The sequence below is a fragment of the Caloenas nicobarica genome, chromosome 4 (assembly GCF_036013445.1).
Source record: "Caloenas nicobarica isolate bCalNic1 chromosome 4, bCalNic1.hap1, whole genome shotgun sequence".
In the NCBI taxonomy this organism is placed as follows: domain Eukaryota; kingdom Metazoa; phylum Chordata; class Aves; order Columbiformes; family Columbidae; genus Caloenas; species Caloenas nicobarica.
The window spans coordinates 26,262,216-26,279,016 of record NC_088248.1 but is presented as its reverse complement, the minus strand read 5'-3'; the positions used below and the strand labels follow the sequence as shown (position 1 = coordinate 26,279,016).

Here is a 16,801-nt window from a genome sequence, read left to right as displayed (position 1 = left end):
TCTGCTTTCAGCTCTGTGCAAAGAGCTGCTCCGGTGGCTAAGGCTTGCACCTTCCTCCGAGGAGTGGGGACATCTCCTGGAGGGATGTGCAGGGCTGCCCTGCAAGCATGACTGTCCTGCAAGCATGACCTAGGGGCAGTCACCCCCTACCTCCTATTGCAGGTGAATCTCAGGCCACAAATACCTATTGCAAAAGTGGTTTTGCAAGCTCCTGAGAGTAGTGCAGAGTAAGTTTCCCCAGGGAACCCTGTGTCTGCACAAGCATAGGGACATGGGTCACTCCTCAGAACCCCAAGAGTTTCAATCCAGCATGCTGTTATTTTACTACTGTGAAATAAACCTTATGAGTGGAAAAAATAAGTGATGTTAAAAACCTCGTGTGCTTTCCCCTTGAGGCCATCTGTTAGGACGCTGCTATAGCTTGGCATGGCTCAACTTGGGGCAATCATACTCACACACATGCATCCCGCTGGAAACCAGGGGCTTGCTCCTACCAACACAACTCTGGTGGAACATGTGGCAGCTCAAGCACAGTAAGGGCTACAACTTGACACAAAAGCTTGTTGAACAGACCTTCGCTAGCTTGTTTTATGTCTTGTCACATTTTGCCTTGCATATTGTTAAGGAGTAATTAAAATAGCACCAGGCTTGCATTTGGAGGGGAGGGAGGTGTTCCTGCCATGGCAGAGCACTGCCCCATGGCACTCAGCAGATCAAACGGAGGCTCAGAAGAGCCCTTTTCCTCTTCAAACAAAAATTTTCACACTTGAAATCCAACTTATCCCCTCCGTTTGCTAAAAGTTTTCTCTGTAATGAAGCCTTGAATAATTTAGGTGACATAACACTGGCATTAGGCTTCAGGAGCTGCTGGTGTGCATGTAAGGGCTGCTACTGCCAAAGGCAATTACATCGAATTATTCCAGGAAGTTGCTATTACATTTACTTACTTATTTATTTAGAGTTAAACCTCTTTTTTTTTTTTTTTTTTTTTTTAAATACTGAGTTATGCTACATGAGCACTTGGACTATTTGAAGTTACAGTTAATGCATCATGTTAATGAATAGTTTCAAATTAAAGCAACCCAAGACTATGTAGACTATGTAGCTCATGCCCAAAGGACAGTGTGGGAGTTTTCTTTCTTAAGGTTTCATTGTGAAGATGAAAATATGCCACTTGCCATAAAGACAATATCTTGTGTGAGTGATTTCTCTGCCTGGTGTATGTGTATGGGGCAAGTGCAGCTGGCTGGGCTATGACACTGATAGGGGATGTGGGAGTCCCCAGAGGAGGGTGATGCCATCCTGCAAGAGCCTCCATCTCAGGCAGGACACTACCTCTCAGGCAGGGCATCCATGTCCTATCCCACAGCAGGGAAAAGTGGGCAGTGTGGCAGGCGAGCCCCAAAAGGGCTTGGCTGTCTCAGGGTGCTCCCCAGAAAGGGCTGTGAACATGTAGCACAGTGGAGTCGCTACCAACAGCAGGTCTAGAGGACCAGCTTGGGCAAGCCAATGTGACAGGTGTCACCTTCTTGGTAGCCTTTCCAATGGCCTGACTCTGTTGGAATTTGAGTTTTCAGGGATTTCTTCGGTGGGTGGGGGGGGGCGCGCAGAGCGGGGAGACTGGTCCAGAAGTGTGTGTGAGCAGAGGATGCCTGGCAGCCAGGCTGGCACCAGAAAAGCTGGTGAAAACTATGGAGATGGACTTTAGGGTCAAAATGTGGGAGGCTGGGCTTGCTGATGAACCTCTGGGCATTGCAGCTTTGGGTGGGCATCTCCCCCCGGGACTTGCATGTGTTTTCTCTCTGCTCCTGGGCTGTTGCTGTGCCCAGTTAGCCCCATGATAAGGTAAATGTAAAAACATTTATATTCTTTAACTTCCAGTGGCAAAAATAGTTTATGATCTCCTCAACCTGGATGGAGAACTGAGATTTCCCATGGGCTGATCCTGGGCAGGTGCAGCCTTTAAAGCAAGATGCAAAAAGGGGAAATCCTCCTCAAGTTGTGTGACTACGCCTCAGTTGCGCTGATATATAAGGTCCAGTGTAAGCATAATGGAAGAGGTTTATAGCCCGTTTAGGTCCTTGTCTTTCTGATGGATCCAGATTTAGAGCTGGTGCGTGCATCAAATTAAACAAGATGAGGTGGGTAAGTGGAAGTCATAGATCTAACCAGGCCAACCATTGCAGCTGGAAGAAGTAAACAAGATTTTGAGTGCCCTGATCCTCCTTCAGGTATGTGTATCTATATATAGGGGTGTCTACACATATAGATATATGCACTCACGTGTTTATATATATATACATGCGTATATATATGTGCTGATAAATAGTTTGAAATTGCAGTAATGTTGTTGTGAGATCATTTCTGTCCACAGCAGATGGTGCCAAGTGTCAGTCAGGCTGGATATTGCCTCTTCAGTGTGTGTCCCTCCCTGCGCCCCTGACCTTCAGCTTCCTCCGAAGGCGAAGGTCACCCTTCAGCATGCCGCCAGCTCTGCCTCCTTCCTGCCGAACCTGATCCCTGGGAGTGCAGCCTGGCTGAGCCTGCTGGCCAGAGCCGACCCCAGTGATAGCCGCAGAGCATTTTCTGGGTAGGGTTTAGGGGGGAAACACAGATTTGCAAGAGCAGTAAGGGCACATAGCTGCAGTGTTTGGACTGTGTACTGAGTAAGGCAAGTTTGACAGGTGTCAGCTTCCATAGAGGTAAGGTTTTCTTTGTAGCTTTAGAAGATGCAGAGGGAGCACTGAACAGTCCCCAGAAGCTCAAAAAAGCAGGATATGCTTGGTGCTGTGCTGGGCCAACAGATGGGCTGTTGCTGGCAGATCTCCTGCACCATGGTGCTGCATGGCAGTTGTATTCGTAATTGGGAAAAAAATACAGCTGCTGGTGCTGGGGGCGCACTGGGCATGTGTCAGGGTTACTGGACCAGCAGTGGGAGGCCACAGGGCAGCCATGATCCCCTGCCTGGGAGCTGCAGGGGCTGTTGTGCATGGACAGGGGCCAGTGCTTTCTTGCAAGCCATGAGATGCTGTCCGGGAATTTATAGTGGTGGCAGCACTTGAACACCCCCTCCAGTGCCCCTAAGGGCTGCTCTCTAGGATCAGGCTCAGTATGGCCACCTGGTGCACGAGGTAAAGCAGCTTTCCTGCTTGGGGTGCTACCTCCAGCCCCCAAAATGGCTTTTGAGCCCCTTGCCTGGGGCTGAAGCCACGCTGGCTTTGCAGCTGCTGGCTGTCGTTTCCCACACCCCCGGACTGGGGGGTTGCAACCCAATCCCTTCCCCTTCCCAAGGGTTTCGCTGGGCCCCGCCGAGCCCCGTTGTCCGACCACGGGTGAAGCCGCTGACAAGGTATTTCTCGGCGGTAACTCGAGGCGCAGCCCCATCTCCTCTGTCTCGGCGGGGCGGACAAGTTAATTCCCCAGATTTATGCGCACCCTGAGCCCCAGCATCTGCTGCGGGCGGGGGACGGAGGGCGGCGCAGCCGGGCCGGGGGGTGCTCGGTGCTGCCGGGGCCGGGCACAGGTGCGGGGCCGCCGCCCGCTTATAAATCCCCCGGTGGCGGGGAGGGGCGTCCCGGTTCCCCCTGCCGGGACTCCGCGGGATGCTGCGCCCTCCCTCCCGCCGGCAGCATGAGCCCGTCCTTTCTCCTCCTCCTCGTCCTCCTCGCCCTGCCCGCCCGCTCCCGGCGGGAGCAGGTGCCCGGCGGGGCGCAGCCGGGGCCGGCGGACCGCAACGCCCCCGCGCTTTCCTCCTCCTCCTCGGCGGCGGGGCCGAGTCGCTTCCCGCGGAGCCGCCCGGGGCGGCGGCGGGGCCGGCTGTACTGCCGGGTGGGCATCGGCTTCCACCTCCAGCTGCACCCCGACGGCCGGGTGGACGGCGCCCACGACGCCAGCCCGCTCAGTGAGTGCCCGGGGAGGGTGGTCGGGGGGCGTCCGGCCGTGCCCCAGAGCACGGGGAACGGTGGGGCACCTCCTTGGTGCGGCCACGGGGCTGTGGCACCTCCATGCCAGGGAGGTGGTGCTGGGGGTGCCCCTCTGGGGCGATAGAGCCCCTCGCTCCCTTCTGTCTTCACCCGGGGTGAGCTGGGGCAGAGGCAGCCTTGGGAAAAGTGAATTTGCAGTGCTGCCTGCTGTGGGAGGCTGGGGCTGGAGGATTTTGGGTGTGCGGGGTGCTGTGTCCCACTGCCTTTGGGTGGGCCGCTGCCCTGGGGAGCAGTGTGAGCTCTGCCCTGCACACTCTGGGAAGTGCCGCTCTGTGGGGTTTGTCCACCTTTAGGAAATGAGTATGAGAGGATTGATGTGAAGGTATGAGACTTGTGCTCCCACCACAACACCTCATTGGGGTACTGGGTGGGAGGATGCTGCACAGGGCTCTCCCTTGTGCCCCTTTCCCATCATTCCCCCATGTAACTTTTCCATCCTTCCCTCTGCATTTTCATTGTTCCAGCAAAGCAATAGGATATATTCAGTTTAAAAATAGGACTGAGCTGACGTTCCCCTGAGAGAAAGCATTGCTAACTCATGGCTTATCCTTTGGGTCGGAGTTGGTGTGATCTCCTGTTAGAGGGAATGAAATGGCAAGCAGGGATGAAAAATTCTCTTAAAGAGCCTGGGGTGACCCTGGGAGTATGTGTGATTTCAGCTGCCAGTCGTGTCACGGAGCAACAGCCAAATCTGACCTGGACTTATTCGGGCCCTGGTCTGTGCCATGGCCCCACAGAGGAGGGCAGCCGGTGGGCATGGATGCAGTGAAAGCTGGAAATTGTGTTTGAGGTTTTGAGCAGTTTGCAATAGCAGGCAAGGAGCACTGCGTGTGCATGGCTGGGGAGGATGTTAAGGGTTGCAAAGGGGATGGATGAGAAAATGGGGCATTCAGGCCAGTGCTGTTTTGGGAGATGTGAGTTTGGAGGGGCTGCCTGCACTGTGCCCCCCAAGACAGAAGAGGTGTGGGGGAAAGAGTTTCACCCCTTTGGAGCCGTGCCATGGTGTGCATCCATCAGGACTCTCCTCTGTGCGATATGCACAGCCTTTGATGCTGCAGCAGTCTCACGGGGACTTGGATTATGTGAGGTTCATTCATCTTTAATCTCAGATTTTCTCCCCAGACAGCATCACCAGCTCCACGCTTCAGAGCAGAGCCAGCCCTGGCTGGGGGCATGTGTCAGAGAGGGAAGCCATGCAGGGATATGTGCCATAAGGATCTGCTCCCTTCTCCCCTTTTTTTTGGGAAAAGGTCAACTTTTGGAAGGGAAACTCTATCTTTGGCCCCTGGGAAACTGGGCTTGGCCCGGGGCTCCTCAATAAGTGGGGGGGTGGTGGTGGTGGTTGTGCTGGCTGGGAGACATCCTCCCCAAGGCCAGCAGGTTTTTTGGCCTGTCCTCGAGGACAGGGAATGTGCTGGAGAGGGTATGCATCTTTTTCTGGTGGGGTCGTACAACCCCATGCCTCTTGGCAGCTGTTACTGCTGGGTCAGATGGGGTGAGGAGGAGTCGCCCACAAGGCCCCCCAAGGTTGTCCCCAGGCCCTCTGTACCAGGACCTGGGCACCTTCAGGAACTGCACTTTCTCCTTAAAATAAACACGGGAAGTGGCGATCCGATCCACTGGCCTCAGGGATTTAACAGCGGTTTCATATTTGCTCTTGGCATGTTAATCCGTGCAGCTCTTTGCTGGGCCCAGGTGAGATGCTCTCAGGGCTCCTTCCTCTGGGACCACTGAGACCACCCCCTGGGGCCACCCGAGGGCTGCAGCTGTGGATAGCGATGCTTTTTTCCCCAGATGGCCAACAGAGCTGGTGCTGCAGCTGTTGAATGCATGAGGTCTCTGGAAACCAAAGGAGCTGAAGCGTGGATGACAGGTTGGAAGCGCACATTGGAGATGTGGTGCTTACTCCGTCTCTCCCTGGCTGGCAGGACACTGGGGGATGTCTTCCTGCTGGCACCCTTCATCTGCCAGGGGGGATACCATGCTGTGTGGGGAAATGAAATGTGTTGGTGCTATTGATAAATGATGCTCAGAGGTCAAAGCTCTTCTGTAAGATGAGTTATAGGTCATGCACACCCTGCTGAGGGCTAGAGCACGATCCTGCTCAGAAAATACCTATTTGAGGAGGAAAAAGGCTTGTTTTTTCACAGCTGGGCTGTGTAGCATCTGGCTCCCCAAGTCCTGCTTTTAGGAGGAGCCTAAGAAAACATTATTGGTACCTTTAGCCCAAAATTGTGTGTGTCACACTTTTATGTCCAGAGTCTGGTGCATACAGGGAGGAGGACAGGCAAAACTGATCTCAGCAGGCTGGCTATAAGGCACAAGGGTCTGTCTTCTCCCTCAGCTGCTTTTCCCACCCTCGAGAGGGATTTACCCAGATGTTAAATTGCTCTATTGCAGCTGACTCAGAAATTGTCCTCTAAAACACAGTTTCTAAAATTTAGAAAACAAACCAAAACAACACCCCCCCAAACCCACAAAACCTCAAAAACCAAACAACCCCTCCCCCTGCCCCCAAAAAGCCAGACCCAAATCCCAAAAAACCACAAACAAAAAAACCCACCACCACCACAACCCACCCCACAGCCATTGTGGAGTAAATGCAGGGCCCTCTGTGGGGTTGAGCGTGAGTGCTGCATGGAGCAAGGGAACTGAAGAGCAAGGTCTTGTGGAGAGGAAATGCAAAAGTATGTGACTTTTTTTTTTTCTTTGTCACACTGATGTGAAAAGAACTGTGATTTATTCTGGGATTTCTGTCATCCTAGGTATTTTGGAAATATTTGCTGTGTCTCAGGGGATTGTAGGAATACGAGGAGTTTTCAGCAACAAATTTTTAGCGATGTCAAAAAAAGGAAAACTCCATGCAAGTGTAAGTAAACTCCCCACTTACCAGTATGTATTGTTTATTAAAGGCCTTGTGACAACTTCACATGCACGTGACAGCAATGCTCCCAGGTAGCACTTTGGCTACCGGGAGGGCTCTGTGCTGGGCAGCATCAGAACTGTGCATTCAGATAGGTGACAGGTGGACCTGAAATCCCTAAAGCCCATATCTTACTGCATTTAACCAAGAAAAACGGCCTTTTTTTTTTTTTCAGTTGGATATTTGCATCAAAAGGACTTGTTCTTTGAGCATTGCCAGTTTATTTTTAGCAACTTCTGCAGCATATCACGCAGACGGTTTTAGCCAAATGTCTCCTGGAGAGCGGCATGCGTAGTGCCGGCAGCTTGTCTGTGCCCATTCACGCATGGGGAAGAGACTGGCATGCTGGGATTTTGGCTGGGTTCACCCTGGGTGCATGTCAATGCGGGGGAACCATCCCCCGGTGAGAGCATAGAGCTGCGCCCAGGTTTTTAAGGAGGTGAGGTCCAGCCTGTGCAGGAGTATTGCAGCTAGCTTGGAAAAATCTTAGTAACTCTTGTTTCTGCAGGTTGTTTTCATGAAGGTTTGGGTTGCATTGAATGAATCCTGTAAGTTGGTTTCACTTCTTTTTTCAAGTTAAAGGTGCTGCTTCCCAATTTTTTGTTAGTTCTAGAGATCATTTAAAGAAATGAAAATAACTACTTGGCTTACATGAAAGTTCTTTGCTTTCGAAAGTGTGTATAAATGCAAAACTCAAAGAAGGGGATTTTTAGTGCAGCATCTTGGATGACCTGTCACCCAAGTTTATTCCCAGGGAGCCTGTTCAGGGCTGATAGTCTGGAAGAGGGAAAAGCAAATTGCCTGCCTTGTGGTTATGAGGCAAACCTCGTGGTTGTGAAGTGGATGTTACTGATGTGCTTATACTGCCCGAATCTGCAAATTGCCTTCAGGTGAGATTTACAAACTCTCCTTTCTCTCCCTTGAGTCTTATTGGAGTGTTATTCCCAAAACCTAATGATGCTTAAAGGGTGAGAACATGGTTGCTTATTTTAGGAAACAAAATAGGAGCGGGAACAGTGTCTGGGCTAAAGGGAGAATGGCTGTATGGAGGAAAACACAGGCGGAAGGAGATGGGGCAGGACAAGGACGGAGAAGGAGAGGAGCAGAAAGAAGGTAAAGGAAGGAGAGGAGAGCACGGCAGGCGGTGCGGGGTGTGATCCTCGGACCTTCCAGAGCCTCCTCTCCCTCAAAGCATACAATGAGCCCTTATTTGAGCTGAAGCCTTGATTTATGTCCCGACACAGGCAGAAATTAAATCAAACCTCATTGGTGTATGGTTAATTGTCACCACACAAAGGGCAATGCTGGAGAGGGACCTCAATTAGGCAGGTCAGAGCTGGGGGTTAGGACACGTGATGCCCCACTCGGATGAAAGCCGTGAATTTGTAGAAACTTGACCCAAATGTCTAAAGATTGCTGGGCTAAATAATGCCAATAATGCAACCCCAGCATCTGTTGTTCTTTCCTGTCTTGGCAGGATAAAGTTATTTCATGGCCTAATGAGTTTTGAGCAGTACAAAGTTAGCCCTGTGCCTGTCACTCAGGGCAGAGCTTTGATATGGGAGTCACGACGGTGCCTTTGTGCTGAACTGCAGATAAAAGTCATTCCTGCAGGGATTCGGGCTCCTTCAAAACTGGCTCATGAGGCCCTGTTTTATCCAAGCTTGGTGCTTTATAGCAGCCCTCTTTTTTTTTTTTTTTTTTATTTACATCAACTTAATTAAATTACCAAGTGGTTCATTTTTAGAGGCACCAGCTTCAGAAACTGACAGTAATCCCAGCAATTATCAGTTGCATGCACAGATGGCTTCTTCCTCGTTGTTAAATCCTTGGTCCCATATTTGTACATTTTTAGCATGAATCAGGCAGGAGTGGGTTTGGTATTGGTCTCGGGAGGGGCCGGCAGGAACCTCAAAGGTGAGACTTGTCCGCAGGGGTCTCGAGTAATTTTCCTTTCTCAGGAGTTGTTCAGAGTTGACCAAATGCTGTGGTCCTTGCGTGGGCAAATCTCCACTGAACTGAATTTTGAAGTATGACTTCAAGATGGCTCTTTACGATTGTATCTGGAGTTGCTGCAGAGCAGATCTGACTGCCAGCCAGTGTATGGTGCTGTGCTGCCCGCCCTCTGCTGAGAAAAATGCCTCTTTTTCCCTGGCTGAAATGGTGCGATTGCTGAGCTGAGAAGCTGGGATGTGGGGAAAACCTGTCAGAGTGATGGTGAACCGACAGCTGATGTGCTTCCCGCTGTGCTTTGCAGTCTGGAGGGGAGGGCTTCCCTCCACATGCGCTGGCTGCAGGTTTCCTTGTTCCCCCACACAGCTGGCAGGAGCAGCCCATGGCATTCCACCGTGTCCCAGGTTTGGAACACCAAACTTCCCCAAATTCCACTTTGGAGGGGATGCTACTCCACCTATTAAGGAGCAGTTCCCCCCAAACCAATCTGAGCAGGAACTTTACCTGTCATGCTCCAGATGGGGACCTGGGCAGCCTCCTTACTGCCACCTCCCTTTGTGGGGTCGCATTGCCCCAAAAATGCTGGGTCAGATTGAAAAAAATTAATTCAGCTTACCCGTAAGAAAAGCAGTGGTGAGCTTGCCCATCTGTTTGGGAATTTGTATGAGCAAGGGCACGAGCATGTTCTCCTATTTACAGCAGCTTTTGCAATGCCCACTCGAGCCGATTTCAATAGTGCATCCTAGGCCACAGCCAGCCACGATGCCTGGGCCAAGGCAGCCAGCTTCATCTCAAACGCCAAAAATGCTCTTGCCATTTGCTTAAATCCCACTGGGAAGCGTAGGGCCTGTTTCAGGGCTGTTTGCACTGAGCACCCTTTCAGGAACACATCAGCACCTTGGTCAGTCCTAAAACCTCCCCATGCAAAGGCTGATGCACAAGAGTTTTGCCCAAGCACTGCTGTGTGTATTGAGGCTTCAGAGAGTAACAAGGGGTCAGCAAAGCTTTGCATTGTGAAGATGTATGCTCATACATGGATGATGCAGCATTGTAGATATATAAAAGATGGGGAAACCAAAAAGGAGTCATCAAGATGATGTTTCTTTCAAGTGAAGAGCAAAAGGAAACTTAATTCAAAGTGTTATGGGGGAAAAAAATGAATTGCAGGTTGGGGACTCTGTCAATTGTGTTGTACAACTCAGCTTCTCCAGTTAAATTAGGAGTTCAAAAACAATCCCAGTCAAATAGGCTTCTGTGTGGTTTTAAAGCAGTGCTTGGTGGTTTTGTCTTGTTCTCTATTGCTGTGGGTTTCGAAGCTAGAGAGCTCAGCATCCCTTTGATGTCAATAGTTTGAAGTGTTGCTTTGCAATCAGACTGATGCAGCAGGCATCGCTGGAGAAGCTATTAGAGCACCAGGTAACACGCCTGTGATCAGATTAAAGCGTGGCAAAGGATTTCAGAAGAACTGCTGAAGGATGCAGCCAGGTATCACAGTGCTGTGGACACATAGCTGGGGCATTATGGCTCTGGTTTTGTACTTCCGAGTGTTTTGGTATTTTTTCTTCCCCTCCTTGGGAACAATAAGCAGTTGTTCTGGGCAGTATTCACCCTGTCCTCTAAGGCAATGGGTGATAGCTAGCGTTCTGTGCTTTCACTGGTATCGGGATTTGTCTAACACACATTTTATTTTCTGCCAGAGATGTGACTGTCCCCCATGTGCCTGCTCACTAGGCAGGCCCTTGCTCTGCTTTTTTATCCATCTGCATAAAAATGCTTTATTTTCTTGGGGTGGCTTGTCTCAGGGTGGAGCTGGGGGGCTACCTCCCTTTGGCCTGAGTAGGAGTTTGTGCCAAACTCTTTCTCATCCCATGGGCTGGGCATTAGTGCTGGCTGTGACCCAGCATCCCTGCAAGGATATCACTATATCACTGGAGTTGTTTTCATGGGTGCAAAGCTGTGCCAGCGGATCCGATGTTTTAGGGAGCGAGGCCTTATCCCTTTGTGTCGGGGGAAACCTTTCCCCTCAGCCATGTGGGAGTCAGTGAAGCTGCCCTGTTTATAAGAGGCGACGTTCTTTGGCTGTAAGTAATTTCTTCAGGTTATCAAGGGACAAAATGACCCAAGTTCATTTAAGATGAAGAAGGAAAAAAAAATCCAATATAATCAAACCCATGTTCAGTGAAGCAATGAAAATCTGCATGCAAATTGCCTTTCCAGATTATTAAGCGACGATTTGGTGCCAAAGCAAGGGGTGTGAGGGCAGGAATGGAGATGGAGTGGAGGCTCAACCCAAGGGTCCTCAGTGAGGTTGCTCCACGAGGGTTATGGAGCCTCACCCTCCCTCCTGTGGGTGGGAAGGGCAAGAGGAGAGCTGGGGTGGGAAGGGTGGCACTGGGGCAGGCCAAGGCTCTCACAGCCTGTTTTTTTTTTCTCCAAGAAAGTCCAAAATTGGGTGCTAAGCAGCCGCTGAAAGTACCTGTGTTCAGAGGTTTTCCAAATTGTAGGGTACCCGCTGGCCTCAGAGTGGGTTTCCCGAGTGCCTCTGCATTGCTGCTCGCCCCTTTGGACCTGGTTTGGGAGACTTAAAATCCATGAAGCGTGGCGGGGCAGCGGATGGGTAAAAGAAGCCCTTTGCTAATGGTGCACTCTGGCTCTCTGTCCCTGCAGGCCCGGTTCACGGCGGACTGCCACTTTCGGGAGCGCTTCCAGGAGAACAGCTACAACACCTATGCCTCGGCTGTGCACCGCAGCCCGCGGTCGGGCCGTGAGTGGTATGTGGCACTGAACAAGCGGGGCAAAGCCAAGCGGGGCTGCAGCCCCCGCGCCAGACCCCAGCATGTCTCCACGCACTTCCTCCCCCGATTTCGGCAGCCCCAGCCTCCCGAGCTCGCCTTCACCGTCACCCTCCCCGAAAAGAAGCCCCCACCACCAAAACCAAAGGTTGCCCCGTCACCGCCTCGAAAAAGTCCTGGCCCTGTCAAGTATCGTCTGAAGTTTCGCTTTGGGTAGCTGCACCATGATGGGGATGCCAGCATGGGGGAGACAGGACACTTGGGTGGCTTTTTGGGGGTGACCCTGTAGGACACCTGCATCACTTCTCCCTGGATGGACATGGCGAGGCTCCGGGCAGCGGTGCTGAGCTTGTGGTTTTCTCTTCGTCACATAAACCAGATGGCACCCTCAGAGGCGTGCACCGGGACAACATAATTTGGGCTTTCCAAAGAGTATTTCCTGTGGTGAACAGAAAACACTTTATGGATTTTGAGTTAATTTTCTGTTGTTGAAAGAAGCAGAAAGGTACTTCTATGGCAAACATATTTTCTTATCTTATTTTCACTAGTGACTCTTTTGACAATCATTTTCATACAAGAGATATGTTTGGAGCCAACCTATTAAGTGCTTTTTTGGTTTTGTTTTGTTGTTTGGTTTTTTTTGCGTCTCCTTTTTGCTGCACTTTTTTTCTTCCAACCATACCTCAAACACTGTTTATCCAGGTCTGTCCCTTCCCCTTTGCTTGCAAACCAGCTCCTCGATTCCACAACAAAATAACAAGACCAAGCCCAACAAATTCATTCACCTTATCTGTGGTGCAAAAAGGTCTTAAAACTCTTTGTTGGCAATAATATAGACAGATTTATTACTTTTTTTTTTTTAAGGGTTTCAGGCTTGGGGAGGGTGGCTATTTGCAGCACCGCAGCCCTGCTCCTCGTGGTCTCTCCTGCTCTTCCCTGGACAGCTGGATGAGTGAATCTCCTTCTGTCCATCAAAGTATTGCTTCGACGTCTGTGTTTAAAATACCTCTGTCCTGGCCCCATGGCATTCCTGCTAGTGCCGGCTGGGGGGAGCCCCTCCAAGCCACTGCTCCCTGGGGATGGGGACATGTTTGGCTGGGGGGAGCCCACTGGTTTCTTCTGACAATTTGTGCTGCTGATTTATTATTCACTTGGGTGTGGGAGGGGAAGGTTTTCATTTTACAGCAGCTGTAGCAATGTGGCAATAAATGCTGTTACAGCTACTTGTATCTTCAGAAGTTTTTTTCCTCACCTAGGCTGTCCTATGGCCCTGACCATAGAATTGTTTTTTCGTCATGGTGTTAACTGTGGAGCAATTGTGCGTATGGCGTTTTTAGTCAGCATTTAGCTGTGTTGTGTACGTACAGGAAATGGTAGCATTGAACCTCACTGGTTAAGCCTTAATAGGAGCCCAGGTAGGCTCATGTCAGCAAAACCCCTCCTGACTTGAGCCCTCCTAGTGTTCTAGTCGTCGATTAGCAATAACTGTTGAACCTTTTCTTAAAATCTGATCATCATACAAAATGTTATTCACATTTAAAGCAAGGTTCTCCACCCGTTGTCCTTCTGGGCAGCCTCTCCAGATGCATCAGCTCCAAGTGGCAACAAATGATTTTTGCACAAGGGTGTGCGTTCCACATGCGGGGATGGACGGTGATGCCAGAATAAAATATAATCATGCTTCATTTTATAAAATAGTTGTGTAATCTTTTGCCTGTCTGCTGTCCGTGCTTTTTTTATTTCTTCCCCTGAAGGTGAAAAATGAACACTGCTAAATTAGCTGCTACACATGTTTTTGTCAGTGGGTTTGGCCAACATGGTATCGAGTGACAGGATGGAGTGGAGCAAAATTGGTGCATGCGCTTCCTTTGTGTTACATGCTCTGCATACTTTGTGCTGAGACAAACCTCCTGATCACTTTTCTGGTGCAGTTTTTTGGGCTTGACTAATGGCAGGGGAGTAAAAGCCAAACACGGGGCGTTCTGCACCCCTGCCATTTCCAGTGAGAAAGCTTGACTGCAAATTCTAAAAATTCAAATAATATTGCTTATCTGCTGTTCAGCAGTCAGGCACAATTAGGTGTAATTAATGCTCAGTGAAGCATGGGGCCACTTAAATGAACTAGTTGAATGAAAACATTTTCAGGAGCCCCCTCAGAGGGTGCCAGCCTCAGCCCCAAGCGCTTGTGCCCCGGGTGGGTACCTGGAGTTCCCTGGGCAGGTAAGGGAAGGGCAAATGTGCTGGTCCCTTGCTGCCACTGCTTTCCCTCATAGGGAAAATGTATTTTTTAACTCTTATTTTTAGGAAAATTCTTGTTGATAACTAGCCTGTATGACAAAAAATGTTTGGATCACTGTATTTCTGGGCAAAACCTGATCCCAAACTGAGCTGCGATGGCAGCAGAAAGTGTTTGCTATAGCAACTACTGGGAAATACAGCTTGCTCTGTTGTGGTTGCAGGGAGGGATGGAAATGTAGGGGGCCATGCTTTGGGCATGTCACCCTTGTGATTCACCCAAGGATGGGGGAGTGCTGCTGCCGGTAGGTTTTACCCCCATCAGCAAGCCCTGTGCTTGCAGGGGATGAGCACTGGTGGCGTCATCTTGTGCTTGTGGGTCTGTTTGAGATGTGTTTCTTGTGGTGCCCTTTTCTGTTCCTACTGAGGAGAAGTGGAGCATTTATCATGTTTCAGAGCTGTTGGGTGAAATTTGGCAGGCAAGGACTGGGAAGGGCTGAAGGGCATGCGGGCGCGTTCTCCTCTCACACCCCACATCCCAAGGGACGTGTGGGCTGTAGTGCTGCATGTTGAGGGCTGCTGCTGAAAAACTGATATTTTACTTGGGATTTCTGGCAGCTAGGAGCAGGCCTGGGAAGCTCCTGGGGGAGGCTGGTGCTTTAATGTTACAGTAATTATTAAAATGCAATTGTGCTATTGTAATGGAGGTCTGTGCTGCAGCAGGCAGCAGCCTGCTCACAGTTTCAGCAGAGCCTAATGCAAGTTAATTAAGTGGCATGGACTGACAAACCCTACCTGCTCCTTTCTGGCCACTCTTCTGCAAGGAAATTAAATAGGTTTGCTTATTGGGAGAAGACTGACAGCATTGAAAAAATGGGTAGATATCTTTGTTAAATTTAAACATAGCCTGTGGACAACTTAAGAGACTATTAATGAGTAAATGTAACTTTTTCAGTGTGTTAAGTTTTTTGCATTTCAGAAGTGGTTTTGCTATTGGCTTACCTTTATTTACAGCTGTTGATTGCACTTAAATGTCTTTGGCTACTTCTTTTCCACGCAGTGCACAGGCCACATTGCACTGGCCAGCTGCTCTCTGAGCAGGATGAGGAGCCCGAAACCTGGGGCAGAAGCCCAGAGCCTTCTGCCATCCTTCTCCCAAGGCAAGGGCAAACTTCCACTGCACTTCAGCAGATGGGGATTTACCGCGAGAAAAGATGTGAGACCAAAACGATTTTCTTCGTATTCCATGCCTGTTCACAGAACTTGGTCTTCCATACTGGTGGGAGTACTGCTCCTGACTTCAGGGAGGGAAAATTGCTATGACAGTCCAGAAAAAGAAGAAAGCTTTGCTGCTTGAAAGACATAAACTTTCTATCAGCTGCTTCTGTTTCATCCAAGTGGATTTATCATCTTGGCTTCAACAGCAACAGTACTAATTGCTACACTCTTTAACAGATTTTTGTACTTATTTTACATAAAAGCTCTTCATATTGCCTTTAAATCTTGTTGCACATGGAGCAAAAATCCGCTGGGAAAATCAAGGTGGGGGGAGCTTTCCTATCCCTCTTTTTGGGGTGCTGAGGGTACCATGGCATGTCAGGGAAGGAGTTCTACATTTTGGGATCACGGGGAGGTCTGCCTGCTGGAAGTAAGTGGGGCAGGGGTGGTGGTTTGCATTTGCCTGCCCAGTGGCCTTGGGTGAGGGACCAGAGGCCTTTAAAGAAATTTTAATCATGTAGCAGGCTCAGAGCAGGGCTGGTACAAGCCTGGCAGTGCACGGTGGTGAGGGAGCTGGGACGTATGAAGATAACACAGATGTATGAAGTTAACCATTGTCAGATGCTAGCATGATGCCTCCGAGCTCTTTGTCAGCAAGGCTAAAAATGGTGTCACTGCACAACGTGGATCAATACCTAAAATTTGCCCTTTTTTTCCTCTTCCGTTTGCTTTCTGAGTAATCTTTTCCTGCAGGCTTCGCAGATCTAAAGTCTCATATGTTGATCAGGCAAAGTACTGCATGAGAGAGATGTGGCGCCTCTAGAACACACCTCAAAGCGTGACATTAGCAAGTGTTAGAACAAATCTGAAGTCTCCCAGGAGCACCTGACTTTTTGCTCTGCAAAGGTGGTGTTTTACCCCAGCCAGCTCGCTCTGCCATGCGTTCCTCTGGGCAGGCAGGGCTGGTGTCCACCACAAGGTGCACTATTTCCATGTTGCCTCCCAAAGGGAGTAACTCCAAATTAAGCTTATCACCCAGTGGTGGAAAGACTGCCTTAAACACCTCATATTTCGAGAATTTGCGGGTTGGCATGGTATATTGGTGTTTTGTGGGGGTTTTTTGTTCTGTTTTGTTTGTTTATTATTTTGTGGTTTTTTGTTTGTTTTTGTTTTTCTGCCTGACATAACTATGGTGCTGGGGAGAAAAAGCTGGAAATGAAACAAATTAAGAGGATTCCTAAATTCCTTTCCAAACAACTGCCATCTTCAAAGGAAGTGCAAATCTGTGTGGAGCTGAGAAAGGGGGTGCAGAGACTGGGGTGATGTGCACTGAGCTGCAGGCCCTGACTGTGCTCCATTTTGTTGGGTGTGTTTTTTCTAAATTGTGAAATGAAAAAGAAAAGCATATTGCCCCTCTTCTCATCACATTTCTTCTTTTTTTAATTTTTTTTTTTAACCTCTGCAGATGCTCCTGCAGAGGTACATCATTTTCCAAATCCCCAGAAACACTTTCTGAGGTCCTACACTCCCCAGTTGCAACATTTCACAGCTTGGGTCCCTTTGGCGCCCAATGATGTGGGTGGAGGATCTGTTGAGCCGTTGGCTGCAGACGTGCCTTGCTGTCACCTGCCTCCACACAGGGCTCTGTTATGGCTTCATTTCTGCTTCTTCTAAGGGGGATGGCTGAAAAACCCTGT

At 49.8% G+C, this 16,801-nt stretch overlaps 1 protein-coding gene across 1 annotated transcript; it reads left to right on the top strand.

The window, feature by feature from the left end:
* The first annotated feature begins 3,630 nt into the window (after positions 1-3,630).
* On the top strand, positions 3,631-11,868 carry FGF5 (fibroblast growth factor 5). The gene is made up of 3 exons (XM_065634540.1): positions 3,631-3,901; positions 6,749-6,852; positions 11,527-11,868. The coding sequence occupies exons 1-3, from the start codon at positions 3,631-3,633 to the stop codon at positions 11,866-11,868; spliced, it is 717 nt and encodes a 238-aa protein (XP_065490612.1).
* The last annotated feature ends 4,933 nt before the right edge of the window (positions 11,869-16,801 follow it).

What these genes read in the sequence shown, in the direction of transcription:
- FGF5 (XM_065634540.1), top strand. Translation starts at nt 3,631, where the DNA reads ATGAGCCCGTCCTTTCTCCTCCTCCTCGTCCTCCTCGCCCTGCCCGCC. An exon ending in CCACGACGCCAGCCCGCTCA is followed by an intron (nt 3,902 to 6,748) that starts GTGAGTGCCCGG and finishes CTGTCATCCTAG; the next exon opens with GTATTTTGGAAATATTTGCT. An exon ending in AAGGAAAACTCCATGCAAGT is followed by an intron (nt 6,853 to 11,526) that starts GTAAGTAAACTC and finishes CTGTCCCTGCAG; the next exon opens with GCCCGGTTCACGGCGGACTG.